The sequence below is a fragment of the Encephalitozoon romaleae genome, chromosome XI (assembly GCF_000280035.1).
Source record: "Encephalitozoon romaleae SJ-2008 chromosome XI, complete sequence".
In the NCBI taxonomy this organism is placed as follows: Eukaryota; Fungi; Microsporidia; family Unikaryonidae; genus Encephalitozoon; species Encephalitozoon romaleae.
The window spans coordinates 69,793-96,899 of NC_024905.1; the positions used below are offsets into that span (position 1 = coordinate 69,793).

A 27,107-nucleotide genomic window follows, 5' to 3' on the forward strand; every position below is an offset into this window, starting at 1 on the left:
ATTCTTACTAGGATGTTTATGGTTTTAGAATAAGTTTGTTTTTGTAGAAAATAAATGTGATTATGCAAAGAGAATAGCATCTTAATACTTCTTGCATCTTTATGCTTCATATGGATGCTGAGTTCATAAGTGGTGTTGTTGTTTCGTATTCCAAGCTTCTTAAAGAAATGAGTGGAATGAGGAAAGAGATCAAAGAAGTTTTAAAGACTGTGCGCGACGTTCTATCGCACATAAATACAACTTGCAATCCAAGCCTGCCTTCTTCAAGCACATCTAAGAGTGAATGTTTAAGTAACATTCAGAAGCCTTGTCTGGATAAGAAGACAGCTCTGATGCTTCCCAAAGAGGCTTTGGAGAACTGTGTGGCATTGGTAGGGAGGAAGGAGAATAGGTACAGAATTCCAATATCTTGCAAAGGCAGGGCCAAGAGGAGCTCGTTGAAAGCTTGTGATTCTCATCCAAGCTTCTTCGAGGAGATTGGGAGGGAAGTGTATTATGCACAACTGGAGGATGATTTATCTTATTGAAGTAACGGCTTGATATATGCATAAGCTATGGTGGTGTAAATTCCCAGGATTATCTTGCCCCATGACCGAGATCCAGACCAGGTCGATTCCTATCCATCCTAGGAAGATGAGAGGGATGAAGGAAGAATGGATGAGAATCTATACTCCAATAGTTGAGATATGTAAGATCCAAATACGTATGAACATTAAGGGAAGGTGTGTGGAAATGAGGACATGCGAACATACAGAGGACCCATCCTACTTGGAGAGGTCTGCACAGTACATTGAAGCTGTGCACATTGGATTTCCCATTGAGGATGCAATTGCAATACTTAAGTTTAGTGATGTGTTCTTGGATCGTTTTGAGATATCTGAGGTCAAGACACTAAGAGGGCTGCACATTGAGAGGGCCATTGGAAGAATCATAGGCAGGGAAGGAAAGACAAAGAATGCCATAGAGGAGTTTAGCAGATCAAAGATTATTGTCCAGGATCAAATGATACATCTCCTTGGGACAATTGAAAACACAAGAATAGCAAGGGATGCAGTATGTAGACTCATAATGGGATCACAGCCAGGAAGTATCTTCAATAGGCTACGGATTATCAACTCGAGGCTCAAGGAGAAGTATGGGGGGATTCAGACAATATATAACGAATTTGAGAAGAGATAAGGATGGGTCGACAATAAACGTTTTGGATGATCTATTTTTCGAAGAAAAGGCAAACCCTAGATGGGGATTTCTGGGCTCCTGCCCATTGTGGCTACTAAACTAGTGAAAAGGCATATATCAAGCTACAGGCATCAGAGAATAGGGATTGATGGGCATGCATGGCTATACCAAATCCTCTCTTTTGTAGCTGAGGAGATGTTTTTCAAGGTTCCCACAAGGAAGCATATAACCATGTTCGAAGAGAAAGTAAAGGTATTAGAGAGCTATGGGATTACACCTATCATTGTTTTGGATGGAGATACACTGTCCAGCAAAGAGGAGACAAATAGAAAAAGGTATATTAAGAAAGACAAGAATAGAAAAGAGGCTGAGCACTGGTTGGTAAAAAACGATCCGGAAAAGGCCAAAGGATTCATGCGGCAATGTATTGCCGTTACAAAGGAGATTGTGTCTGATATTGCAAGGATGTTGGAAAGAATAAATGTTGAGTACATTATTTCACCTTATGAATCTGATGCTCAGCTTTGCTACCTGGAGAGAATAGGTTACATAGACTGTATTCTTACAGAAGATAGTGATCTTATTCCTTATGGATCCAATAGAATACTTTACAAGTTTGACAACACCTTTGTACAGGAGTTTACCAGAGGCTGTCTTTCAGAAGCAAGAGGCAGGGACTTTGAGGAAAATATCCTTGACATCTCCATACTGAGTGGATGTGACTATTTGGCTTCCATACAAGGAGTCGGAGTTGTGACTGCTCACAAACTTCTCTCTAAAGAAAAGACTGTTGAAAAGGTAGTTGAGTATTTACAACACAGAAAGGCTATTCCAGATAACTACTTAGACGACTTTTTCAAAGCAAAAAAGACATTTCTACATCAGATTGTATATGATCCCATACAGCAGAAGAGAAGATATCTTCGGGATGTAAAGGAGAAGCTAGATTTTCTGGGCACATTGAAGGAGGAAGAGTACAGAATTGAAGATGGCCCTTTGGAGTTGTTCTTCAAGTCCTCAAGGAGAACAAGGGCAATCAAAAGGCACTTCATTCCAGTAGCAAGGAAAAGAAGATCAGAGGCGTCCGAGATCAAGAAAAGTAAAAGAGAAGGGTGCAGCTCGAAAATGGATATCCATATACACTCCCCATACTTTAAATAATAAAATTGAAGAATCAGAAGAAAGTCTTCATCAGCATTCAGCCAGGGATAACTTTGCCATCATCATTTTCTTAGGGCTGCTCGTTTTTTGTTTTTTATTGGTTATTTCAAAATAAGGTAATATTCTCGCCAATGGCCTCTACATTATTCATAAATACAAAGATCTTTTATTGCCGAAGATTCCTTCCAAACACGTTCTGAGTAGTGTTCCTATTGGGAAAGGTAAATTTTGCACCTAAGAAAATGTGATCTGAAGGAAAGTGCATGTTTGGAAGGCCTGCAACGTTCTCTGTGTACTCATCTTCTACTGGAGACAGTACCGATGCCAATACCATCCTGCTATCATAGAATATGTAGTCAATGACATCCTTGAATACGGGAGTGAAGTTAGTGAACCCAAGGTCTTGGTTTAGGTAAGAATCATTGAGCTTTAAGCCATCACCAAGCTCTTGGATGGAAAGATGATGTGCAATATTCCCAAAGTCTGTTAAATCTATTGTCTGGGTTGTTATTGACTTGTAGACTGACGAAGATCTGAGGGAGTTGAAGTCTCCTTGCAAAAACAGATATGCGTTTGGATGCCTCGAAATGATCTTTCTGATCTCTTCAATAAGTAAGACTGTTTGAAGTAGTTTGATATCTGGATAATCAGGATCCCAAAATATGTGAGTATTCACCACTAATATCTGCTGACCATTAGGCCTCTCCAGAAGAGCCCCAATTGCTACGTTATCCTTTTTTCCATATCTGTCAAGCAGCTCTTGGTTAGTATTGAATCTTGTGTCTTGGGATACTTTCTGGTAGAAGTCAATAGGAAACTGAGCAATCAATCTAAATTTGTTTCTTCTCCAAAATATAGCACATCCATCAACTGCCTTCTTGTCCGGAACACTTCTGACCTTTCCTCGAGGATAGATTATTGAGTCATAGCTACACCTCATCTCCAGTTGCTCTTTATAGAAATCGAAAAAGCTATAAAGCTCAATTTCCTGGAGACATAGTATGTCTACATTGTACAGAACTATTTCCTGTAGAATTCCTTCTCTTCGAAACTCTGGATTGATAACCCACGATGGTGCATAGGTTAGCTTTGCTGCCCAAAGATTTGATAAGATGTTGAATGTTCCGACACTTATTACATCATTGTGGAAAGCATTCTTATTCAATCTTTCTATCCATGACCTATCGTTTGGAGGAGGATACCCTGTGTTATGTTCCCTACAGAATTGGAGAAGCTTCTTATCCCTTATAAGCGTGTTGAATGGCACTATTAATGGATTGTTGGCTATCTCAAGACTCTCAAGGTTGTAGAGCGTTCCTATCTCCATAGGAATGTTTGAAATCAGATTGTCACTCAAGTTCAACTCCTTCAGACTAACAACCTTCCCAATTTCTGGAGGAATGCTTCTGATCTTATTTTTGCTGAGATTAAGCACCTCAAGGCATCTCAAGTTGCATATTTCCTTCGGAATGGTCTCTATCTCATTATTTGAAAGGTTCAAGACTCTAATGAATCTCATATCAAACAGAGACTTGGAGATATTCCTTATTCCTTGGGAACAAAGGTCTAGCCCAGTCCATGGTTCCTCGTGGGTCTCAGACGTTTTCCCAAAACACTTTCTTCTTTGTGCCAAACACTCTTCACCCATGCCCAAGGGCTTTTCTCTAGAAAGTCTTTCACAACTAGCATAAAAATTTATAGGCTTCGGGCAGGCCTCAAAAAATCATCCAATAAGTTTAAGATTCCTAAGCGTCTTTTTAATTCTTGGTATGATGATTGACATCAACAACGTAATTCTTCCCGAGTAGCCCATTAAGCCCAGCTCCTATCACATCCATCTCGGTCCTACTAAATGATGTCCTTCTTTCAAGAAGAACATTGATAACTACATCGTTAATCCCTCGCACATCTGTTCTTATCCCGGTAAGCAGGAACGGAAAGCAGGCATTTGCCAGCCATGTCTTTTCAACCATCGATTTGGTTACAGCATTTCCATCTTCCCGAGCTTCAATCTCAAAGTTTCTAATGAAAATTATATAATAGTCATGGAATTGTTGCTTGGCTGCCTTGATAATATTGCTATAATTCATCTGCACCCCAGGCAAAATGCTCCTCGGGACCTTAACAGCCATAACCTTTTCTCCATTGTCACATATTACTATCTGAATGGCTATCTTGCTGAACATCTCAGATGGAACAGAGATATCCTTTACATGCTTCCTGATTATCTCAGAAATATTCACCTCAGCCTCAGTTTGCGTGCTCATAGACAAAGGGTCAAATTTTTTTGCTTTTTTGAGGAAGTCCAACGGCCGTTCTTGAAAGATATCAATGAAAACTCATAAACAAAACAATCTCTTTTATTCATTGTTGAAAACAACAACTCTGCGCAGTGCCTCCTCAAACTTCTCATAGTTGATGTTCTCCGTGATTATGGATCCTCCTCCGCTGGGGTTGACATAGTGATGGAGGATCCTTTGCTGTGACTTGTTCTGCTCTGTGATACAGAATTGAGGCGTTGGAAGTCTTTCGGCACATAGGGAGATGGCCATTTCCTCACTATTCTTTAGTATGCTTTTAAGGAACTCATATTCAGGTTGTTCATGATACCCTTCTCTAACCCACTGTGCAAAATATTCCCCTTTCCACACTACGACATTGTGGAACGTATCCAGTACAAGAATTACATCAGGCTCCAAAGACTTGCTATCCACTTCAACTGCATTAACTCCTCCTTGGTAGTGATATGAAATGAGGATGGGCTTAATGAGCTTCAGCGAGTCCGACACTTTCTGATTATACAGAAGTGTTAGGTAATATGCAGTCTCATCAGGTGAATTATTCCCTGTCTGGACCAAAAGGCTCCTTCGGAAGAAGAACATATAGTTTGGATAATACGCCATAGAATCAGGAAGAACCAATGAGGATGGCACTCCCCTATCATATCTAGCAAATGCCTTGGTGAATCTTATAAGATTCTTGTCAATCATCCTTTCGCAATCTTTTATCTCTTCATATTTCTTTAGAAGGAGGAACCTTGCCTGAAAGACTGCAACAGTCTCTTGATCAAACCCGCAAATCACATCTTCCCTTGAGTCTGTAAACATCCTGGCAAAGGTCGTAACCCTCACCAGAAGTTTCTTATCGCTTCTTTGATATTGTGTAATCAACTGGACATATCCAAACTCTCCATGCTTTGCTTCAGGCTTCTTATCAAAAAGAATTGAAATGTTAGTGGATGGAAATATAGATCCTATTCTCCAACATCCACTAGAGGATCTTCCTTGTCCAATGATCCCTTTGTACTCGAGGTTCTTACTTGTTTTAACTTGTATCTTTGCATTGAATCCTTGTACTAGATGTCCCTCCTTGCTTCTATTAAGTATTTTATTGCAAGATGAAATGTAAATCTCTCTATCAAAGTCTTGCGCCATTATAAGCATCCCTCCAGTCATTGAAGTCAGTCTTTCCATGTGGCATATTCCAACATCAACTATTGTGGCTGCAAGGATGTCAAGACTGTGCCCCACACTATTCATCCTTTCTCCTAGGCTTGTGTAGAACTTCCTTGCCGGTCCTGCATACATCGGATCATTCTCTTCAAGATGCTCGTTCCTCCCCTTCTCCTTAAACTTTATTGGAGTTGTTGTTCCAGGCCCAAATGTACAAGGTCCCTGAGTAAATAAAAGGTATTTCACAGCAGTGTCCGGGAAGTTTGTCTCTAGCAAGGAAAACGCCAGCGATACTGCAGAGCCTGTGCACCTTACAGGTTTATATGCAGTGAGGACGGGGAAAGGGTCTTTCTCAAGATTTTCAATCACATCGTATAGAAAATCATAACATTCACTCTTTCTTTTTAAAAATTTTCCCACTACCTGCGATTCGAACTTTGGGGTTGTGTTCAGAGATTTGAGAACTTCGGCATTATACTCCTTCTTCCCAGAAAACAGGTGTGTCTTTCTTGGCGATGCTCCACTAAGCTCCAGCAGCTCGATATTTGTCCCGTACTTAATAAATCCAACCAATGCATCATCCGGAATGCCCTCTAATGCCGCTTTAAGTGCATCCTTCAGAAGAATGTGTCTCTGATCATCAAACGTACATATATCAACAATAAAGAAAAACACAACAGGAAAGATACACTCTCTACTCAAAACATACTCAACTGTAGAGCTCTGGGGTAGTAGTTCTGGTAAAAGATTATCTGGCGTTATCCCCCGTGCATGGCTTGGTAGTGCCGTGTTATTGTTACATATCACACAATTCCAGGTTTGCCTACCAAAATCGACATTACAGTGAGGATTTAGGACACCATTACAGCTCATACAATATATGGGCTCGCATTCAAGAATGTTTGTTTCTTGATGAATGTTGTATAAACATGCCAAGGGGACCTTTGAAGTAGCATCTCCTTTGGAAGGCCATACATTCCAGGTGAGCCGAATCCCATCGCTCTCCTCTATGTTTCTAATCTCTTCCTCCATGAAGGGCTAACAAAAATTTCTGTAAACAACCCAAACTCAAGGTCTTCAGGTATATTTATATCATAACTTTGAAATCCCAAAGTAAATAGTAGGCCTTGAAAAATAAACCTTATTCATCAGTTGAATACCTCATCCAATTATCTTATACACACTTGCTCCCTTCTTAATAATCAGTCCATTGTGATTAAGTGCATCTACAAATTCATTGACAGGCTTGCTGGAACCAAAAGACGACACTAAGCTATATAGTTCCTCACTACTAATCAAGCATCCTCCCTTTCTCTTGACATATTCCCTAAGCACCTGAGAAAAGTCCTTACTCCTCTTGTTTCTGGGCATATTTTCTTTGGAAATGAATGTTCTCTTGTACAACTCAATACAGAACTCTGCATCTGCCTTTGTTGCTATGCTTCGAAGCTCAATCTTTGCCTTTGCCTCAGTTAGTCGGATAAGTGATTCCAGGTCTCTTGTAGAAACACCACCTTTCTTTCTCATATCAGCATACCATTCCTTGATGGCTTCCTTGGCCGATCTATTCAAGACAGGAAACACATTTGCACGGGCATATGAAATGTATTTCCTTATTATCTCCATGGAATACATACATCCTCCATTTCTGATCTTTTCAATAAAATCATCTCTTCTAATGGTTTCTACAACACTATCAAATCCATTTCCCCTCCCTGGAGACAATGCTTGCCTTTTCTTTAGAACTTGCCCAGATATCATATAACATTCTTTCTCAGACAAGTCATCTAAAAGAAGAAAGACAAGGTCAAATCTTGATAGAAGTCCAGGATCAAACCTTATGTTCTCTTCCATTGACTTGCTCCTATCAAAATGTCCGTTCCTTGGATTGGTTGCCGCTATCACAGTAGACCTTGTTGGGACACTGCAGATAACCCCTCCCTTGGCTATGCTTACCCTTTGGTCTTCCATGGCTTCAAACAAGGCTGCATGATCATCTATCTTATCAAACTCATCCAAGCAGCATACTCCGTTGTCTGCCACCACAAGTGCTCCGGCATCGGCCATATACTCCCCAGAAATAGGGTCGTGTGTTAGAGAGACCGTCAGTCCTGCTGTGGTAGTGAAGTTTCCACTTACATAACTACTCTTCGGAAGAATCCCACATGTGCTCAGTAGAAGCTTACTCTTCCCAAGCCCTGGATCTCCGACTATGAGGACATGCGTTTCGGATCTAATTCCATGCTGCCCTGCACTTTTCCTGGTTCCTCCAAACAAGGAAAGTACCAGCCCTATCTTTATCAACTCATTTCCATATATTGAAGAATAAAGTGAGTGAACAAGAGAGGCCAAAATGTTTTCTGCTTTAGCCATCTTCTTAAATTCATCAAAGTCCTTGCTTTGATACTCAATATTCTCTACAAAGAAGTTCTTGTTTTTGATTATCTCCATGTTATTTGTATGGACCGTTAGCTTGTAGAGATTGTCGTTCTCAAACTCGACTCCAAGTACCCCAGTGATCTGCACAATGTCACCTGGTGCCAAAGTTCCTACAAACTCGTCGTAAAGAATGCAATCCACGGTCCTTGGAATCCTGTTTCCATCTTCTCCCGATCCACCATAAATTTCCTGTATCTTTATTTCTTGGATGTCCTTACACTCCATCTCTGGATGGTTCCGCATAAGGACAAAGCTTCTTGAGTTGCAGGAGCCTTTACATGCCCCAGGCACCCTGTATATATTGTTCTTAACATCCACACACACCACATCCCCACACTTTGAACATTCAAAGAACATTTTTGTACTGACTACCCTTTTGAACCCTACTCTGCAGACAGCGCCTGTCATGAAAACAAGCTTCCCTAGATTAACTCTATCAATATCTCCAAAGTTTCCTTCACTGTGCAATGTCTCAACTCTAGTGCTTATCTTCACTGATAGATGTCCATTATCATACAGATGTTCGGAAATAGCACATGATACACACAAGAGTAGGTTCCCAGCATTTGTATCTAGGAATCTTTTTTCAACAAGATTTTCAAGGCGTTGCTTGGATATATGATAGGTTCTGGTTTCCAGAATATCGTCTAACCCGGTCTCCGCCAAAATGGATGTTAGCCGTTTTTTTATCTCAAGTATTACCTGTACAAGCTCGTTGAATGCAGTGAACTCTTCCTCTGGAAAGTACATGTTCCATGTTTCGATATGCATCCCCAGACCTGGGCTTCTATTTAAATATCTTGGATGAAAGGAATGCAAGGAAGTATGGACAATTCTTTTGTGGCCCAGGATACTCTAGGAATGAAGAACGACAAAAGTCTCCATGTGGAGAACAAAATCATCAATTTTTTTTCCCCTCTAAAATGCCTCAAAACGACTTTGTGGAAAGGCATATAAAGAAGTATGGGAGACGTTTGGACTATGAGATAAGGAAGTATAAGAAGGAGAGAAGGGAGGAGAAGGTAGTGGCCAAGAAGGCAAACAAGCTCTTCGGAATAAAGGCAAAGCTGTTTGCCAAGAAGCAACGTGCAGCAAAGATCCAACTGAAAAAGGATATGAAGATGAGGGAGTCAAAGAAGAGGAACATAGAGATTAGTGCTGAGAGCAATCCACTTCCACACTTCTTACTTGACAGAGAGTTACAAGAAAAAGCTAAAGACATTAATGACAAGATCAAGCAGCAAAGGCAAGAAAAAGGATCGAAGTATTCTGTTCCCTTACCAAAGATCCACCCTCTTCCGGAGAAAGAGGTATTTGGGGTTGTTGTAAGTGGGAAACGCAAATCTAAGCATTGGAAGAGGATGGTTACCAAACCTTGCTTTGTTGGAAGTGATTTCACTAGGAAGCCCCCGAAGTATGAGAGGTTCATAAGGCCCATGGCAATGAGGTTCAAAACTGCACATGTAAGTCACCCAGAGCTAAACTCTACATTCAATCTCAAGATAATAGGATTGAAAAAGAATCCTCATTCTGATGTCTATACTGGCCTTGGAATACTAAGTAAAGGAACCATTATAGAAGTGGACGTCAGCCCCCTTGGGCTTGTTAATGGATCGGGGAAAATCATATGGGGGAAGTATGCTCAAATAACAAACAACCCAGAAAACGATGGGTGTGTGAATGCTGTTCTTCTGGTATAGTAGAGATGGGTTACCTAAATAGATTATGTTTTGAAAGTCTGCTTTCATATTTAGGGAGATGAAGGATATTCGAAGACATTGGCTTTACTAAACTGATTTAACTTTTTATTGTCCCAGGCAGGATTCCTTTTTCATTCGTCGGGATCGTTGATACCCTGCTCAGTGATTGCAAAGACAGCTTCTGATTCAGGAAGACAAGGAGAGTCATATATTTTGCATATCCTCGTCTCCCCTCTTCCTTTTCGCAGGTAAAGTCTTGTTGTACTTGCATGTGCCATGATGTTTCCTCCTATTGGCTTCTTGATATCTCCAGCAAACATCCCGACGGCTCCATCCACATTGGAAACCACTTGATTGGTTATGATGACGGCAACACGGAATGTTTCTGCAAGGTTGACCAGGCTACGGAGATATTTTGCCAGATGTAGTTGCCTGGCCCCAAGCTCTCCTCTTCCGCTGAAATCCGTTCTGTATAAGGCAGTTGCAGAATCAATTATAAGAACCGAATACTTTGACTCGGACATCATTGCAGATGCTTTGATTAGAAGTTGAGATTGGTGATCCGAATTATATGCACGGGCATATGATATGTTGTCCATAACCTCATTTGGATCTAGCCCAAACCTCTCTGCTATTGGGACCAATCTTTCTGACCGGAAAGTCCCCTCGGTATCTATGTACATGGCCTTTCCTCCCCCTCCCCCTTGCTCAGGAGGGAGCTGGCATGTCACTGCAACTGTATGGCACAGCTGTGTCTTTCCTGTTCGGAACTCACCAAATATCTCTGTTATGCTCCCTGATTCAAACCCGCCGTTCAGTAGTTTATCCACCTCAGAAGATCCAGTGGTTAAATAAACAAGCTCTGATCTTCTCTGGTGATATGCAGATGCCGTTGTAAATCCCATCGGAACCAACTTAGCTGCCTCTTTGATAAGCTTGTCCACCTTGATGTCAGAAAATCCTTTTATAGAAAGAAGCTGCCTCTTTGGAGCGAATGCCAATGACTCAACTGTCGTGAATCCAGCTTCTATCAGCTTTGCTATATCCACAGCCAGTATTCCTCCATTCTTCAATTCAGATATGGATATACTCTCGGAATGGTATTCTGTGTCCTGATACTGATATTCCTCGCTCATGGGCAAATTTTTTCTCTTTGCTTTATGCCTCCAGCTTTCATTTTCTTTGCATTCTTCCCTCTTCACCTGTAGAAGGTAATGTAAAAACACCCGCCTCCTCAGCCCCATGAAGGAAGAAGAGTTCAACGAGCTCAAGCAGAACCTAGACAACTACACCCCGCTCCTGCCGGAGTCGGTAACAGATTACTTCATGGAGAAGGCAGGCGTCGCCACTTCTGATCAGAGTGTCAAGAAACTTGTTTCTTTGCTGGCCCATAAGTTTGTGACAGACATTGCGGTGTCTTCTTTTCAATACCACAGAATAAACCAGAAGGCTGCACAGAAAGACAAGAGATTTGCAAAGGAGAAGAAACCTACCTTTCAGCTCATAGATCTTGAAAAAGCACTTGAGGAAGTAGGAGTAAGCATATCAAGGCCTCACTACTACATGTAGGGCAATCACAGAAACATAAACATCTTGAAAGTTAGTCTTTTTATTATTCACCTATAGTATTTTCAACACTTTTATCTTTGAGCCTTGGTTCTAAGAAATAGAATTTCTTCAGAGACTTTACTACCTCGACACTGCTTCCATCTGTTCCTTTCTTCTTAGGATCTGCATCCTCAAAAGCCTTTCTTAAGTCCTTCCACCTGATTTTATCCATGCTTCCATCATTTGTAAATGACATTTTTTTCAGAATGTCCACAATTCTAGATTGGGCCATTCCATTGGTCATCCTAACCAAGTCATTGAGCCTGTTTGTTACTTCCCTATTACAATCTCCAAGATATTCTTCCAGAATCTCCAACCTCTCCTCCTCATTTGGCAACGAAAACTCATAAACCCCAGAGAACCTACGTTTAAAAGCATCATCGAGGACATCATATAAGTTAGTAGCACCAAAGAGAAACACAGTGCTGTTCACCCTGTCGCATGCTCCACCAATGGTATTAAGAAACTCTGTTTGAGCCTTTAGTGTGTAGTCTTGGGACCGGTCAGACCTTTTGGAAAAAAATACATCTACCTCATCAATGAACACAAATGTGGCCCAATACTTCCCGTCATTTGCACTTTGAAACAGTCCACGGATATTCTTCTCGGTCTCTCCAACGTACTTGTTGTTCAACGAGGATGGCGTTACAAAGGTTATTCTGGTAAGCGATTCCATTTGCTTTGCCCTGATAAGCTTTTCATTATGATCCATGCTTTCAAACTCCTTTTCCCCCATCTCATTCCTCATCTTTAAGAACTTGATGTTCAAATCAACAAGATATATTAACTTCTTCATAAAAAGTGTTTTACCCGTCCCAGGAGGTCCATGGAATAAAAAATTTCTCTGAGTTGTTTCTATGCTTTTGTGAAGGTCTTTTTCCGGTACAGTTCTCAGAAGATTGACTATCTTGGTCACTTGAGAGATGACCTGTATCATCAGATCCTCCTTTCCAAAATAGGAAACATTCTCAAACGACGATCCATCTCTGAAAGATGGCTTGTCTCTATCCTCCGACTTCGTCTCCTTCGAGGGCTGCTCGTATCCACCATTCGGGATGAATACTTTGTATATTACATATCCAAATATAAGTATAACTATTGCAAGATAAAAAACATCCTTTATCCTTACCGGATTGGCTGTCTTGGGTGTCTTGGTCTTTTTCTGCTTTATTCCATAATATTTCAAAATCTTCCTGTATATCAATGCAACAAGAATATCGTTGTTGACATCTGTTCCCTTTTCTTCGGGCATGTTTCCCTTTGTTCTTTCTTGAGCTTCTTCATACTCTTCTTCATCTCTTTTAGTCTTTTTTTCCACCCTATAGCTCTTAGATACTTCTATATCCCTCATGTGCCTTTAATTCTATGGGTATTCCAAAAAGATTTCAAGAATCCGTGTTTAGAGGATCGGATGTGAACATTATTTTTCTCAACCTCTAATAGGTCGCTCCACTCGGGTTATAAAGTCTTCAGATAAGCCACAGAATGATGGCTTTGCTCCTTTCCACCTCCTTTAGGTCTTTTAATAGTAAGCCGAAGAGCTGGATATGAATCATCTTAATGGGAAGTCCAAAAAATTGGATTCTGTACACGTGTCTGACTTCAGACTCCTGGGGGACTGCACTGAATTTTATCAAAGAATCAAATTTCTTCTGCAAACCTCAGAGTCAGTATACATGGCATCATTATTCTTTGGCCAAGACGGCGAAATGGAGGACATTCTTGATATCCTTGAAGAAAAAAAAAGAAGGGGACTTATAACGGTTATATTCATCGACAAGAACAGAGGAGCAGCCGGAAGGAGATTGGAATTCATACAGGAGAGAGGGCTTGAATCGACCTTCCATCTCATTGACCTTTCTACATCTTGTTTGTTTCCTGCCAAACTGAACGAGTTATTCAGGGTCTTTCATACAAAGGCATTGGTTTTCGATGACATAACTATACTGTCTGGGGCAAACATGGATGCATCATACATGGTAAATAGAATAGATAGGTAAGTGAAGTGTTTTAATTTTAAGATATCTCGAGATTCAGAGTAAAGAATTAACAGACATGATTAAAACAAAGGTTTTTGGTGTTGAGCTCTCTCCAGATGTTGAGAGTACTCCAATTCAAAACCTCCCCATATACGTAAGAATGTTTAAGCAACAAGAAGAACAATCCATAGTTCGGTCGTTTCTAAGAAGCTTTGGCGAGATACACATTTCTACAGGGTACTTGAACTTTCCAGATAACTATTTGAAGATGTTTAAGGGCAGAAGAATATCCCTGTATGCATCATGCCCAGATAGGAACCGTTTCAACTCGTTTGGGATTATGGACAGATTCGTAGGGCCGATTTATTCATATAGCTTCCATAGAACCCTTGAATGTATCCCAACCCTTTCCATTTATGAACTGAACAAGAAGGGATACTCGTTCCATTTGAAAGGTAAGTGGAGATACTAATTTTTAGGATTCTGGGGATTTAAGGACAAAACTGCCGCAACAATAATAGGCTCATCCAACTTCAACAGAAGAAGCACCGAAAGAGATGATGAAACAAACTATTTGATAGTCACATCTGATCCAGGGCACATTCAGAAGCTAAGAGAAGAGGTAGAATATCTCAGGGCCAACTCAAACCCGAGATCCTTGAAGCAACTCAGAAAAAGGACATACAGACTGATTGTAATTATACTTTTCCTGATATTCAATAGGTTTTTTTGAGTATCAGATAGAAATATCTAATAAATCAAAATCTACTTTTAAGATTCCTGAAGCTTATTAAACATATGGTTTGCCCCTTTGAGTAGATCCTCTTGTGTTACCTCCATACAATACCTTGCATACTCCTTCTCAGTCCTACATAGGCTATGGTAAAGAATGTATTTCGGGTGCTGCTTCGACATACAGCTAGAGCTGTGTATAAAGCATTGAGTATCATTGAATATCGAAGTGTATGATCCTTCGGAAAGCTTGGCAACATTCATAAAATATCCTGCACAGAATGACAAAACAACCTTGTTCTCATCAGACTTGGGCGGCCCCTCGAACATCGAGCACAATTGCTTCTTGATCTTCACAACCTGAAGCATAACTCTGATGTTCAAAAACCATTTCTTTAGATACCATATCTTAAATCCTGTCTTCTCCCATTTTCTGTATATTCCAAGAAGTGAAAAATGGTCTCCCCTCTTATCGAAATGCGCAGCCTTCGCATGAAGGAATGCCTTGTACAACTGGCTATGCCGAGAAATCCCTTGCCATACATTTCCCACACTCAGCATTGCTGCTATGATCGAGACATCATCGAGGCATCCAAGTTTGGCAGACACAATTAATGAAACCGCCATCTCGGGCTCTAGAGGAATTTTGGATGCCTGGACCCCAATCGGTGTTATCTTTCCATTCCCTTCTATGGCTCGAAGATAGTATAGCAATTCCAACGCCTTCTTCAAGTTCGAGAATGAAGGCTTATCTATAAGATCAAAGTTCACAATGTCATCCAACCCAATGGATTTTAGTTCTAGCACAGCCTTTGCAAGGTTACAACAAAATATCTCGGGTAAGGCATTATCGTTCATCCTTTGATACTCCTCTTTCGAATATATTCGGAACACCTTTCCCTTCTGAGTCCTTCCTGCCCTTCCAGCTCTTTGTTTCGCTTGTGATTTTGATATCCACCCAATCTCTAATATATCCATTCCAAAAGATGCTGAGTACCTCATCTGTTTGGACCTTCCACAGTCCACTACATACTTTATCCCCTCAATCGTTATCGATGTCTCTGCAATGTTCGTTGCAAGAACAACCTTCCTCTTCTTTACCTTCTTGAAGGCAATCTCTTGTTCCTCAGGAGAAAGGGTGCTGTATAAACAGCATACTTCAACATCGTCCCCCAGTGCTTCCATAAGAAGGGCTCTTCCTCCATTTATTTCTTCCTTTCCTGTTAGAAACACCAATATGTCTCCACTCTCCTCCGTTCTATGTATCTGAACAACAGTCTTCACTACCTCACTCAAATAATCCATAACCTCCGACCTCTTCAAGAAAAATATCTCTAGTGGAAACATCTTATGCTTAATCCCAACCGTCTGGCACTTAAAGAAGGAAACAAACTTCTCAGAATTCAATGTTGCGCTCATTATAATCACTCGGATGTCACTTCTCTTCGCTAGAATCAACTTCAGATACCCAAGAAGAATGTCTATGTTGATGCTTCTTTCGTGTGCTTCATCAACAATTACAACGTCATACTTCTTGAGATACTTGTCGCCGTTTATCTCTCTTATCAAAATACCATCAGTGGCATACTTTAGTCTAGTCTTACTACTCGACCTATCATCAAATCTTATAGAATATCCGACCTCCTCCCCTAGCTTCACGTTCATATCTCGAGCAACTTTCTTTGCAATACTTATAGCTGCTATCCTCCTGGGTTGTGTACAGACTATTCTCTCATACTTCTTGAGTAGATACTTTGGAATCTTTGTTGTCTTCCCACACCCAGTGTTTCCTTCAATCAGCAGAACCTGACTTTTTTCAAGCTTATCGAAGATCTCATCCATTTTGTCTTCAACTGTTTCTCCACTCGAAAAAGGTTTCTCCTCCTGAATGTCTCCTAGCAATCCCATTATCTCCTCCTTTGCTATAAACTCAGCCTCCTCTCTGGTATTACCAAACAGCTCAGAAGGAATACTTCGATTTATGAATATCTCTGTTTCTGTACTTTTAGACTCCGTTTTTCTCTTCATATAAAAGGGGTTTATGATTCTTCTATTGTGAAGCACATAATTTTTCTAAAAACACCCCTTGCCAGCCTAGTCGATAAGTACGAGTCTTTTGCCTTTTACTGAAGATTCCCATGACTAGGCACCCTGGCCACACCAATTTTTGGGATGCTGATCAATTCAGCCTATTACATAAGATTTACATCCAATCCTCTTAAACATGCCATTCAAAAAGAATATCCTTTAATTCCTCTTCTTCTGCCTATTTGCATAGTCCTGATAGTTTGATATTATTCTATTGACTATGTGCTCCGCAGAAAGATAGTTGAACTTGTTTTCAGCATAACTATGCTTCACCATCTCTTTGATCTTATCATATCTTGATAAATCCTTTGTATCAAAGGAAGGCCCTACAATACTAATTCCATGCTTCTCAATGAATTCATTTCCAATTAGATAGGGTGAAACTACAACTTCATCAACATACCTACATGACATCAGTGTAAGTATTCTTTCCTTAGTGCTCAGCACAGGATAATTTCTAGTATATTCCTTTGTAGTTTCATCATCATGTATCCCTACAATTAGGTAATCTCCCATTTCTCTTGCTATCCTTAAGGACACAACATGTCCTGCATGGAACAAATCAAAGTTTCCATCCACAAACGCAACCTTTCCTTTCTTCTCTCTCTTCATTGAACTCTTAAATAGGTCAAACAACTCATCATGGTAGCGTGAGTTCTTGTTGTACTCTCCATGCTCTCCATCTGGACACGAACCTCTGTTTTTTAGCATCATTCTTCCAACCGTTTCTGTTGTTGAAATCCCAATGGTCCTTTCAACCTCTTTAAACATCCCTGTCTTTCTAACTTGGAAATACGAGTCCTGCCCATTTGAATCAAGTATAATGTCGTTTCCATGAGCTACTACACTCACCCCATATTCCCTAATCATGTCCATCTGTGTGACAAACGGTGCATCCCTCACAATCTCATCTACATACCTACACCCTTGAACAACTTCATATCTCTCGTCGTCCTCCATCACAGGCAATCCCTTTTCTTGGTTTATGCTAAGCGATGAATGGACTCCTGCTATCAGATAATCTCCTAATCCTTTGGATTGTCTTAAAGCGTTTGCATGCCCATAATGAAACATGTCAAAGCACCCATCTGCCCAAACCTTTCGGATTTCATAGGATGCCATTTGTTTGGGAGAGGTCCTACTTAATTATAAAAGAAAATTAAAATGTTTTAGATAAAAAACAGGATAGGTGCCCGAGAGTAAGCCTCATTCAGTTGGGTAGAACCATACCTAACAGCATTATTCTATCTCGATGATGAAAGTAATCGCTTAAGATTGCCCTTTCGGCATTGTCCGAGGACTTTCCATAGAGTTCACAAGGCACTCCAACGCTGTTCTTCGGACACCTATGGGTATTCCAACATCCTCTTAAAAATACAAAGTTTTCGTTCCATTTGGGAAATAATGTTAAAGACATAGCTTGAAAAGTTATTTTATTTCGATCCTTGGCAAGATGCAGATATCAAACCTGTTATCAATGGGTGAGGTTGATTGGGCCTTGCAATAAACTCGGGGTGGAACTGCACCCCAACAAAGTACCTGTGTGTCGAAAGCTCAAAGATCTTCGTGGCCTTCCCGTCGTTGCTAAACCCGACAAACTTCAGTCCATGAGCCCTTAGATCCTGCACTTTCTCCCATACTACTTCAAACCTGTGCCTATGCCTTTCCCGGATGGTCTCCTTGCCCCCATACAACCTCTTCACCAATCCATCCATAAGCTTAACTTGGCTTCCCCCAACACGGAGCCTCTTATCAACTACCCCGTTCTCGTCGCTAATAAACCTGACAACAAGATCCTTTCCATCCGGCTGGAATTCCTCAGAAAATGCATCCTTCATCCCAAGAACATTCCTGCACATCTCAATCACACACAGCTGGTACCCAAGGCAGATCCCAAGAAGAGGAATCCCATTCTCTCTTGCATATCGGATCGCTTCAATCTTCCCAGAAACCCCCCGTGCTCCAAACCCGCCCGGTATGATGATCCCATCACACTTCGACAGATCAGATTCACAGTACTCCTCCGCATTCACCCACTCTATCTCCACATTCACCCCGATAGATGCTCCAGAGAACTTCAGCCCGTGCACAAGGGACGTGTAGCTGTCAAACTCTGGCCCATACTTCCCCACTATCCCAATCCTCACACTGTCCTTGTGTCGAACAGTAAGTCGCTCAAAAGTCTCCAGCATTCTCCGGTCTAGCTTCCTATCACACAGCCCAAGAGTCTTATACAATGAGTCTACAAGCCCCTGCTCCTCAAGAAACCTTGGCACAGAGTACACAGACTCAAGGTTGGGGAGCCCTATCACATTTGGAAGGGGCACCCAGCAGTTCTTCGATATCTTCCTTCGTGTGTCCTCAGTCGGCGCTCTGGTTCCCCTGCATATAATGATGTCATGAGTAAGTCCAAATGCCCTGAAGTTTCTGCACCCCATCTGAATGCTCTTTGTTTTCTGCTCTCCACTCTCCAGTTCTGTGAGGTAGTCCACAGATACAAATGCACAGTTGTTTTTTCCAACATCATGCTGTAACTTTGCGAGTGCATCTGTGTATATTGAAGACTCGTACTCCCCCACCGTCCCTCCAAGCTCGATGACCACGACGTCTGGGATTGACGTGTGGCCGTCCTCAAAGGACTCTACAGGGGTTTCGCCAACAACCTTTATTCTCCTAATGACGTCATCTATCACATGGGGGTTGACTTGCAGAGTCTTACCAAGAAGATGCCCTTCCTGTTCCCGTTTGATCACATCGAAAAATACCTTTCCAGATGTTATTGCATTTGCTCCTTCAAGATTTATCCCAACAAACCTCTCGTAGTTCCCAAGGTCAAGGTCACACTCAGACCCGTCGTCAAGGACATATACTTCTCCATGCTCGCAAGGTGCAAGCATCCTTGCATTGTAGTTTAAGTAGGGATCTATCTTTATATGAGTCACGATGTGTCCTCTTGATTTAAGAAGTGCTCCAATGCTGCTGCTGACCACACCCTTTCCAGCACCAGAAATAACACCTCCAGAAACAAAAATATATTTCATTTTGGGGGATTATTTTTAGTTCTTTAAATATCTTTCTTTCGCACACCGTCATATTAAATATATGTCGAAGATAAATAATTTAACGGCTTTGGTTATTGTTTCTATCATTCTAAAACAAATACTTCCTGTTTAGGATTCAAATATTATATGTTGAATTTAGGGGATCCCTTACATGACAAAGAAATTCATAACAAGTGCCTTACCTTATGTAAACAATCAGCCACACCTTGGAAATGTTATAGGAAGTGTTCTCAGTGGTGATGTGTACAGCAGGTATTGCAAGAAGAAAGGAGAAACGGTTGTGTATATATGTGGAACAGATGAGTATGGGACGGCCATTGAGATGGAGGCTATTTCACGAGGAAAGACACCTCAAGATGTTTGCGAAGAGAATAGGAAGCTTCACAAGCAGGTTTATGACTGGTTCAACATTGAGTTTGACTACTTTGGATTTACATCCCTGCCCGCTCATACCGAAGTGGTACAAGATCTTTTTATGAAGATGTATAACAATGGGTATTTCAGTGAGCAAGAGGTTGAGCAGCTCTACTGTAACACCTGTGTGATATTTCTTGCAGACAGATATGTTGTTGGAAAGTGCAAGTTTTGTGGGGACCTAAGAGCAAGAGGTGATCAATGCGATGCCTGTGGACACACCTACAACTCTCTTGAGCTTGTGTCGCCTGAATGCTCCATATGCGGCACCACGCCCATTGTGAAGTCAACTACACATTTGTTCTTTGACTTGGAGGCATTCAAGCCACGACTTGAGAAATTATATAAGACGAATGGACACCTGTGGAGTCAGAATGCTCAAAACATATTCAACCAGTGGATTTCAATGGAGTTCTTTCCAAGGTGTATGACAAGAGACTTAAAGTTCAACTGGGGGGTTCCTGTTCCTTTGAAGAAGTTCGAAGGGAAGGTCTTCTATGTCTGGTTTGATGCTCCGATAGGATATCTGACGTTTTTGAAAGATCTTGTCGGCAAAGACTTTGAGGAATGGCGTAAGGAATCTGAGCTTGTACAATTTATGGGGAAGGATAATGTGTCATTCCACACAATAATATTCCCAGCAATGCTCTATGCAACTGGAGAGGAATACCCAATGATCAAAAGGCTATCTGCAACTGAGTACCTCATGTTTGAGAACCAGAAGTTCTCGAAAAGTAGGAAGCATGGGATATTTGGGCTGGACCTTGTTAACGGGAATCTTGGGAAGTCATGTGTGTGGAGGTACTATCTGCTGAAGATACGTCCTGAATCAACCAAAGATTCGAACTTCACTTTCCATGACTTTCAACAATCTGTCACAGCGGATTTGATTAATAACCTTGGAAACCTTGTAAACCGAGTGCTGAAATACATAGGGTCCAAATGCAATTCAAAAGTATCATTGCTCGAGCTTAATGATAATGATAAGAAGTGCATTGAGGAGGTAAATGAGCTATATCGCAAATACTTAAGGAAGATGGAAGAGATAAAGCTTAGGGAGGGGCTCCAAGTAGTAATGGATATTTCCAGACGTGGAAACGAGTATATCCAGGAAGGTATTCGGAATGAGGATAGGAAAAGTCATTTCTTCTGCCTTGGATTCAGCATTATTGGACTTTTAGGTACCCTCTTGCATCCTTTCATGCCTCTTACTTCATCTGAAATACTAAAAATGTGTAATCTCGAAGAGACAAGGCTTCCAGACCAGATGAATATAATTGATGGACACACCATAGGAAATAATATTTATCCTGTGTTCAAGAACTTCACGGATGAACAGCTCGAGGAGATGAGGAAATATGAAGCCTCTAGTGTATAACCAGGTTATAAATAAATATTTGACAGTATTTGTCACTAAGTCTTTGTATCCTTGCGATGGAAGGCAAGGAAATCTTGAAGAAGTCAACAAGGAAGACTTCCATATGGGATGAGGACAAAAATGTGGATAGAGAAAAAGTGAGCAAATGGGAAGTAACACCACGAACTGCCACCCAGTCAAAGAGGTTGAAATGGGATCAGACGCCTCTTGGATACATCAAGGTGGAAGATGATCTATGTAGCGGAACACGGGTGAGCTCTGGAGCAGTCTGGGACAGGGAAGGCCTGAATGGGACGGGAAGCGGTGAATATTCCGAGATGACGTTGAGGGAGATAAACATGTGCCTACCATCAAAAGGATACAAGAGATACGATCTTCATTGCATTTCTGGAAGTGAGGGGATGGACATCAAGGACTTGCCTGATATCTCTGCTGAGGAGAAAGACTTCTTTATGCCCTTGATTGAAGCCAAAGATGGAAATGAAGCCGATGTGTACAAAGGTATATTGTTGATAAAGAATGGGAGCAAGAAAATGAGCATTCACGGATTCAAGATGCTTAAAAGAAAGGAGGTGAACACCGTACTAGAAAAGGTGCTTCTTATGGCAATGAGTTTAGAGCTTGACGACAAAGACAAAGAGAAGGTTGTTGGGTTATTTCAATTTCTTTTGAATGATGTGGATATGAGCAAAGTGAAGTATACGAGAGAGGTGTTGTTTGTGGTGGGATCATATTCCTACTTCCCTTCTCTTAGAAGGATGTGCATGCCTGTTCTTACTCTAATATACAAATGTGGATTTGGTTATTCCGTTCAGGCCATCGAAGAATGTTTTACAAGCAAAGAGCCTCATATAAGAGAAGTGGTTGGAAATGTGGTAGGAACTTTTATATATCATTTTGGAATGGAAAAGGTTCATGATCTTCTACTATCGTTGGCTGGGAGTAGGAACGATGAGGCCAGAAAGACTTGCATAAGATGTATTACAGGGATTTGTGAATTTGTAGGCAGAGACATTGTATCTTATTCAGGTCCTGTATTGGATATACTCGGTGGATTTGTTGTAGACAGAAATAGATTTATAAGGGTGGATGCAGCCAATGCGATGTCTTATGCATTTAAACTTATTGGTCCACAGAAGACTCCACAAATGGAAGGGATTTTTGATCTCCTCAAGAAGGAAATATCAAGGTCTGGAAGTATCGAGTTCAATTCCTTACTTAAAGCAATGTCGCACCTGTGTCATGGCAGAAAAGAGTATTCAGAAGTGGTTTTCAATCTGCTAAGAGGATCGAAGGAAAGAGGCGTGTCATTACTCAAAGTCTTTGAAAGAATTTGTGACAGGATTAGCAGTGAAGATGCCTGGGAATACTTCGACCAAATCTCCAGCATCCTTTTTTCTTCAAAAGGGAGAGAGAATGCAAATCTGGTCGTTAGTATTTGCACAAAGATGAGCGGCGATTCCAGAGTAACCAGAAGGATCCTGGAATACTATCCCGATCCTCTGAATGCAGGGCTCCTTTCAAGAATATTTAGTAGGATTCCAAAGATGGATTTCGGAAGAGAAGAGGCGGATTTATACTATAGAAGCATATGCAATGCCATTACTCATGATGGAACCACAGTTCATCTCATACTCCCACTTGTTTCCAAGACGTTTCTACAACAGAGACACATATCGATGGTTGCGTCAGAATCATTCAGGCTTCTAAGAGATTCTTCATCGGAAATCCGGATTAGGGGACTCAAAGCAATAGGAGGTCTTGCGAAGATCCTGAGCACGAAAGAACTAACATACTATGGCAATCTTCTGCTAGAGAATATAACAGGAAGTGATCAGGAGACATTGCCCTTTGTTCTTAAGGCGGTGTGTGGTGTGTACAACAGCCATCAGTTTAGGCCAGCATGTGAGATTGTTCCAAACATCCTTCCAATCCTGAAGTCTAAAGAGCAGAAGGCTGTTGCATCTGGAGTAATGCTTCTTCATACCATATGTGTAAATTCTCCTGAAGAGTGTGAGAAGATTGGCATGAAGGAATGGATAAGGATATCCTATGAATTAGTCGATTCTTTAACCTCCTGGAATAGAGAGGCCAGAAAGAATGCTACAGAGTCTCTAGGGTGCATCTCTAGGATAGTTGGCCCCCAGGAAATATTAGACATTTTGATAGACAATCTCGAATCTGAAGATAAGAACCAAAGAACAGGATCTTCACTCGGGATTTCTGTATTAGGAGAATACAACGGTCTATTCTCTATTCTTCCAGCCCTCCTGACTGATTACAAGATTCCTAGTCCTTTTGTGCAGCAAGGAATACTTAAGGCCATGTGCTATTTTTTCCAAAGAACATATCAAGTGCCTTCAGCATATGTGCACTCCATGCTCCCCATGATCGAGGATGCAATGATGGATGAGGATCCAGTATATCGAAGTCTTGGCATAAATCTTATCAGACACGTGGTTCTAAACCATCCCCCATCAACCATGGACATGGAGCTAGTTATACATTTGCTCAATTTGATCTGGGCAAATATCCTTGATCCTGTCCCGACGATACAGCAATCCTTTGACGAATGCATGGAATCATTTGCCACCATACTATCATCGCAGGCTATGTATGGATACGTGCAGCAAGGACTCTTCCATCCATCGGGTAGAGTCAGGAAAAGATACCATAATGTCTTGGAGACAATGGAGCATTTCGATAGTACCACCCTTTCACAATGTTTTCTTGTAGAAGAAGAATTCCTTAATATTACAAAATAAACATTTTAACGAATGGCTTTATTACCCTTACTCAGGATTATAATGGAATGGTTCAATTATCTTTCCATTTGTGTGACAGGTCTTTGCCCGGACAAGCCTCTTAAATATTCGAAGCGTGTTTCTTTCTCTTGACACGGAAGCATTAATCTTCTCATTGTACTCGCTCTCGGTGTATCCAAAAGGTAGTTCTGCTAGGAACCTCTTGTCTACTTCTGGTGCTTTTTCATTGATTATGATATGTGATCTATTGAAGTCCTTTCTGTTGGAGTATTTTATTCCCTCCACAATGTTTCTTATGGTGTTATTCTTTGTTTTGATCACTTCAAGCCCAGGGCCTGCCCACTCTCCCCATCCAGGAAGAACAACCTCCTCCACTCGAGGGGCTTCTTCATTCATAATCTCTTCCTTCTCTTTTGCAAAAACTTTTTCTTGCTCCTCCATATCATCTTTGAATGCAAGTCTAACCAGTTTCTCCTGTTCATTTTCTTCTCTACTTTCATCTCCTCCAAAGCTAAGTATAGGCAAGTTTTCTTTCACCTCCTCCACTTCTTCCACTTCCTTCAGAAGCACATCTGGGATACGTGACCGTACCTCGTCCTGCTCTGCTCCTTGCTTTTCTTGTGTATTCTCCTCCATGGCCTCTTTGCTTTTGAGTCTGCTCTGCCTTCTTATCCTCCTGTACGCTTTACTCTTTATCCTCTTTATTCTTCTCATCTTCTTGTCAAACTCGTACTTGAAGTTTCTTTCAAAAACCATGGCTCCAGATTCCTTTGTCTTTTCCCCATGAAGAATCTTGTCCATCATCTTCTCTAAGCTCGTCGATGGAACAATTTCATAAAAGTTCTCTCTTGTCCTTTTGTTTTTCTTCTTCCTCTGCTCAGCTGCATTGAATACTTCCTCCCTTATGGCTAAATACACAGAATCCTTGTTCTCCTCAAGTTCTGCAAGATCCATCTTATCTCCGTCCTCAAACTTGACAAGATCTGCAACAGAAATCTTGTTTACTGGCATGGGCTTTCAAATCAAGGTCCAGATCAATTTTTCTTAAGAATCAGATCCCAGCCTAATGGAGTACTACAACGCAGAAGACATCTTACTCAACGAATCAAAAATACCAGTCACATTCAAGCACAAAATACAGAACTTTGGGTTTCTTGGGGTCAGATCGAAGATCCTTCCAGAGAACAGGAAGGTGGATGTTCCGTATTTCCTGGTTGACTTTCTCCTGAGAAATGGCCATTGTGAGCTAGACATGGGGGTTTTGCCCGAGTCTCTGCTGTCTGATATCAAGGCAAAGCCTTCTGCAGTTGACCTGAGGTCTGTGTGCCCTTACTTCTTCTACTTGTATTCCACTCTGCTCCGAGAAGAGGTTTCCTTGTCCGAGTTCTTCTATGAAAGAATAAGAGATTATTCTCCGTTGGTTCTCAAGAAGGCATTTTCTGAGGACGATATATGGAGGTTGGACATGACAGAAAGAAACCTTGTTGTGCATAGTAGAAGGGTATTCCAGAGATTCTACTCCTTCCTTGTTGTTGGCCATAGCAAGGCAACCAGGTGAGATCGTGGCTTACTGCCTTCATGATAAAATATTTTGAAAATATTTGGCCATGATGAAATACGAATGCAGGCTCCACTTCAGAAAGTATCCTAAAGAGGGAGAAATAGTTATGGGAAGGGTTGTATCTATAGGAGGAGACGGGCTAACCTTGAATCTTCTAGAGTACGGGGATCTAGAAGGGCTTGTGCTCCTCGGGGAGCTGTCAAAAAGGAGGGTGAAGAACATACAGCAAGTGACAAAGGTTGGGAACATCGAAATATGTAATGTTCTGAAGGTTGATGAAGAAAAAGGGTACATAGATTTGAGTATGTCCAAGGTTACTGAGAATGAGAAGGTTGAATGCAAGGAGACCAGTGCAAAGAACAAGCTTGCATACCACATTATGTTCAAGGCTGCAAAAAGGCTGAAGATGGAGGTGTCTGATCTCTATAAAAAGATGGGGTACGATAAAGAAGAGGAGTTTGGATCCTTGTACTACTTTTTTGCAAGGGTCAAGGACAACGGAGACATCATGGATGATGATGATATTGGACTAACTATTAAGAACCTTATAAAAGAGCAATTCCAGGCATCCACATATAAAGTCCGTGCAGATATCGATGTCATATGCTCGTCAAAAGGGGGAATAAACTCCATAAAGAAGGTTTTTGCTGAAGCCTTGGGGCTTGATCCAAGGCTCGAGTTCTACCTGATCAAAACGCCCACATATTCTGTGACACGTGTATCCAGCAACAAGGATAAGGCCTATGAGGTGGTACGGGAGGCATGTAATGTCCTGATCTCGAATATTCAGAAGGAGGGGGGAACTGCCACTGTGATAAGCCAGCCCAAGCTATATGGAGAGAAATCAAGATACAACCTGCTGAACTTTGAAGAGAACGAGGTGTCTTCTTCTGAATAAAGTCTTATCCTTATGAGTGTTACATAAAAGATCTATCGGTCGCCCCTCTATGGACAGGAAGTTCATGACAAGTGGAGTGTTTGAATTCCTGGATGAGGTACGTGAGCAAGGAAGGTTTTTGTTCAGATACGGAAGCCTCATAGGAAAGGGGGAGCTAACATTCGATGAAGCATTGATTGCAAACGAGGCAGAGATTTGTAATGTCCTTAACAAAGCTGGAAAAGGAAATTATTCACGAAATAATCTGATGGATTGGTGAAGGGATTTAGTTTACTAGATATAACATCTGTGGTTGGGTCACACAAGCGTTTCCAGGATTCTGTTCAATGTGTCGCTTCCATCCATTTCAAGAAAAACACAAGTGAACCTGTTTGGAATGGAAGACTTCTTTCTGACAAAAATGTACTTGATGCCTCTGTCTTCACAGAGTGCAGGTAGATGTGTGATTAAATCCATGGGTGTTGTATCTGCTGTCAAGACCAATAAGCCTTTTGATCCTTCTAGAACGCACTTCTGGCATTTCTTAATTCCTGAGGATAGGGTGCCTCTTTCTGCCTGCTCAGTTACTAGTCTAGCTATCATCTCCTCAACGGAATCGGAAGCTAGTGGGCTTGCTATTGGAATCATGCTGGGCAAAAATTTGTTACAAAATATGAAGGCAGAAGTGATATATACTATGGCCTAAAGCCCT

At 41.2% G+C, this 27,107-nt stretch overlaps 21 protein-coding genes across 21 annotated transcripts; 10 read left to right on the forward strand and 11 right to left on the reverse strand.

Moving 5' to 3' along the window:
* Nucleotides 1-101: 101 nt before the first annotated feature.
* EROM_110610 (hypothetical protein) lies at nt 102-527 on the forward strand (the record flags this gene model as incomplete). Its single annotated transcript, XM_009267265.1, has 1 exon — nt 102-527. The coding sequence occupies one exon, from the start codon at nt 102-104 to the stop codon at nt 525-527; it is 426 nt and encodes a 141-aa protein (XP_009265540.1).
* Nucleotides 528-588: 61 nt separating this feature from the next.
* Nucleotides 589-1,179, forward strand: EROM_110620 (putative RNA-binding protein; the record flags this gene model as incomplete). Its single annotated transcript, XM_009267266.1, has 1 exon — nt 589-1,179. One exon carries the CDS (start codon nt 589-591, stop codon nt 1,177-1,179), a length of 591 nt encoding a protein of 196 aa, XP_009265541.1.
* A 60-nt stretch (nt 1,180-1,239) lies between these two features.
* Nucleotides 1,240-2,340, forward strand: EROM_110630 (exonuclease 1; the record flags this gene model as incomplete). The annotated part of the gene is made up of 1 exon (XM_009267267.1): nt 1,240-2,340. The coding sequence occupies one exon, from the start codon at nt 1,240-1,242 to the stop codon at nt 2,338-2,340; it is 1,101 nt and encodes a 366-aa protein (XP_009265542.1).
* Nucleotides 2,341-2,506: 166 nt separating this feature from the next.
* Nucleotides 2,507-3,988, reverse strand: EROM_110640 (glucose-repressible alcohol dehydrogenase transcriptional effector; the record flags this gene model as incomplete). The annotated part of the gene is made up of 1 exon (XM_009267268.1): nt 2,507-3,988. One exon carries the CDS (start codon nt 3,986-3,988, stop codon nt 2,507-2,509), a length of 1,482 nt encoding a protein of 493 aa, XP_009265543.1.
* Nucleotides 3,989-4,097: 109 nt separating this feature from the next.
* Nucleotides 4,098-4,607, reverse strand: EROM_110650 (hypothetical protein; the record flags this gene model as incomplete). The annotated part of the gene is made up of 1 exon (XM_009267269.1): nt 4,098-4,607. The coding sequence occupies one exon, from the start codon at nt 4,605-4,607 to the stop codon at nt 4,098-4,100; it is 510 nt and encodes a 169-aa protein (XP_009265544.1).
* Nucleotides 4,608-4,700: 93 nt separating this feature from the next.
* Nucleotides 4,701-6,824, reverse strand: EROM_110660 (vesicle coat complex COPII subunit Sec23; the record flags this gene model as incomplete). Its single annotated transcript, XM_009267270.1, has 1 exon — nt 4,701-6,824. One exon carries the CDS (start codon nt 6,822-6,824, stop codon nt 4,701-4,703), a length of 2,124 nt encoding a protein of 707 aa, XP_009265545.1.
* A 129-nt stretch (nt 6,825-6,953) lies between these two features.
* EROM_110670 (DNA replication licensing factor Mcm4) lies at nt 6,954-9,002 on the reverse strand (the record flags this gene model as incomplete). Its single annotated transcript, XM_009267271.1, has 1 exon — nt 6,954-9,002. One exon carries the CDS (start codon nt 9,000-9,002, stop codon nt 6,954-6,956), a length of 2,049 nt encoding a protein of 682 aa, XP_009265546.1.
* Nucleotides 9,003-9,154: 152 nt separating this feature from the next.
* Nucleotides 9,155-9,931, forward strand: EROM_110680 (ribosomal protein S8e; the record flags this gene model as incomplete). The annotated part of the gene is made up of 1 exon (XM_009267272.1): nt 9,155-9,931. The coding sequence occupies one exon, from the start codon at nt 9,155-9,157 to the stop codon at nt 9,929-9,931; it is 777 nt and encodes a 258-aa protein (XP_009265547.1).
* A 131-nt stretch (nt 9,932-10,062) lies between these two features.
* Nucleotides 10,063-11,067, reverse strand: EROM_110690 (DNA repair protein Rad51; the record flags this gene model as incomplete). Its single annotated transcript, XM_009267273.1, has 1 exon — nt 10,063-11,067. The coding sequence occupies one exon, from the start codon at nt 11,065-11,067 to the stop codon at nt 10,063-10,065; it is 1,005 nt and encodes a 334-aa protein (XP_009265548.1).
* Nucleotides 11,068-11,173: 106 nt separating this feature from the next.
* EROM_110700 (transcription initiation factor TFIID subunit) lies at nt 11,174-11,500 on the forward strand (the record flags this gene model as incomplete). The annotated part of the gene is made up of 1 exon (XM_009267274.1): nt 11,174-11,500. The coding sequence occupies one exon, from the start codon at nt 11,174-11,176 to the stop codon at nt 11,498-11,500; it is 327 nt and encodes a 108-aa protein (XP_009265549.1).
* A 43-nt stretch (nt 11,501-11,543) lies between these two features.
* EROM_110710 (AAA ATPase proteasome regulatory subunit YTA6) lies at nt 11,544-12,890 on the reverse strand (the record flags this gene model as incomplete). The annotated part of the gene is made up of 1 exon (XM_009267275.1): nt 11,544-12,890. One exon carries the CDS (start codon nt 12,888-12,890, stop codon nt 11,544-11,546), a length of 1,347 nt encoding a protein of 448 aa, XP_009265550.1.
* A 196-nt stretch (nt 12,891-13,086) lies between these two features.
* EROM_110720 (CDP diacylglycerol serine) lies at nt 13,087-14,251 on the forward strand (the record flags this gene model as incomplete). The annotated part of the gene is made up of 3 exons (XM_009267276.1): nt 13,087-13,535; nt 13,561-13,973; nt 13,998-14,251. The coding sequence occupies 3 exons, from the start codon at nt 13,087-13,089 to the stop codon at nt 14,249-14,251; spliced, it is 1,116 nt and encodes a 371-aa protein (XP_009265551.1).
* A 38-nt stretch (nt 14,252-14,289) lies between these two features.
* On the reverse strand, nt 14,290-16,278 carry EROM_110730 (HrpA-like helicase; the record flags this gene model as incomplete). Its single annotated transcript, XM_009267277.1, has 1 exon — nt 14,290-16,278. One exon carries the CDS (start codon nt 16,276-16,278, stop codon nt 14,290-14,292), a length of 1,989 nt encoding a protein of 662 aa, XP_009265552.1.
* Nucleotides 16,279-16,497: 219 nt separating this feature from the next.
* Nucleotides 16,498-17,460, reverse strand: EROM_110740 (ethanolamine-phosphate cytidylytransferase; the record flags this gene model as incomplete). Its single annotated transcript, XM_009267278.1, has 1 exon — nt 16,498-17,460. One exon carries the CDS (start codon nt 17,458-17,460, stop codon nt 16,498-16,500), a length of 963 nt encoding a protein of 320 aa, XP_009265553.1.
* Nucleotides 17,461-17,771: 311 nt separating this feature from the next.
* On the reverse strand, nt 17,772-19,379 carry EROM_110750 (CTP synthase; the record flags this gene model as incomplete). Its single annotated transcript, XM_009267279.1, has 1 exon — nt 17,772-19,379. The coding sequence occupies one exon, from the start codon at nt 19,377-19,379 to the stop codon at nt 17,772-17,774; it is 1,608 nt and encodes a 535-aa protein (XP_009265554.1).
* Nucleotides 19,380-19,551: 172 nt separating this feature from the next.
* On the forward strand, nt 19,552-21,192 carry EROM_110760 (methionyl-tRNA synthetase; the record flags this gene model as incomplete). The annotated part of the gene is made up of 1 exon (XM_009267280.1): nt 19,552-21,192. One exon carries the CDS (start codon nt 19,552-19,554, stop codon nt 21,190-21,192), a length of 1,641 nt encoding a protein of 546 aa, XP_009265555.1.
* A 56-nt stretch (nt 21,193-21,248) lies between these two features.
* Nucleotides 21,249-23,957, forward strand: EROM_110770 (U2 snRNP spliceosome subunit; the record flags this gene model as incomplete). Its single annotated transcript, XM_009267281.1, has 1 exon — nt 21,249-23,957. The coding sequence occupies one exon, from the start codon at nt 21,249-21,251 to the stop codon at nt 23,955-23,957; it is 2,709 nt and encodes a 902-aa protein (XP_009265556.1).
* A 27-nt stretch (nt 23,958-23,984) lies between these two features.
* Nucleotides 23,985-24,968, reverse strand: EROM_110780 (hypothetical protein; the record flags this gene model as incomplete). The annotated part of the gene is made up of 1 exon (XM_009267282.1): nt 23,985-24,968. The coding sequence occupies one exon, from the start codon at nt 24,966-24,968 to the stop codon at nt 23,985-23,987; it is 984 nt and encodes a 327-aa protein (XP_009265557.1).
* A 55-nt stretch (nt 24,969-25,023) lies between these two features.
* EROM_110790 (hypothetical protein) lies at nt 25,024-25,515 on the forward strand (the record flags this gene model as incomplete). The annotated part of the gene is made up of 1 exon (XM_009267283.1): nt 25,024-25,515. One exon carries the CDS (start codon nt 25,024-25,026, stop codon nt 25,513-25,515), a length of 492 nt encoding a protein of 163 aa, XP_009265558.1.
* Nucleotides 25,516-25,564: 49 nt separating this feature from the next.
* Nucleotides 25,565-26,416, forward strand: EROM_110800 (translation initiation factor 2 subunit alpha; the record flags this gene model as incomplete). Its single annotated transcript, XM_009267284.1, has 1 exon — nt 25,565-26,416. One exon carries the CDS (start codon nt 25,565-25,567, stop codon nt 26,414-26,416), a length of 852 nt encoding a protein of 283 aa, XP_009265559.1.
* A 297-nt stretch (nt 26,417-26,713) lies between these two features.
* EROM_110810 (ribosomal protein L7Ae-like protein) lies at nt 26,714-27,043 on the reverse strand (the record flags this gene model as incomplete). Its single annotated transcript, XM_009267285.1, has 1 exon — nt 26,714-27,043. The coding sequence occupies one exon, from the start codon at nt 27,041-27,043 to the stop codon at nt 26,714-26,716; it is 330 nt and encodes a 109-aa protein (XP_009265560.1).
* Between the last annotated feature and the right edge of the window lie 64 nt (nt 27,044-27,107).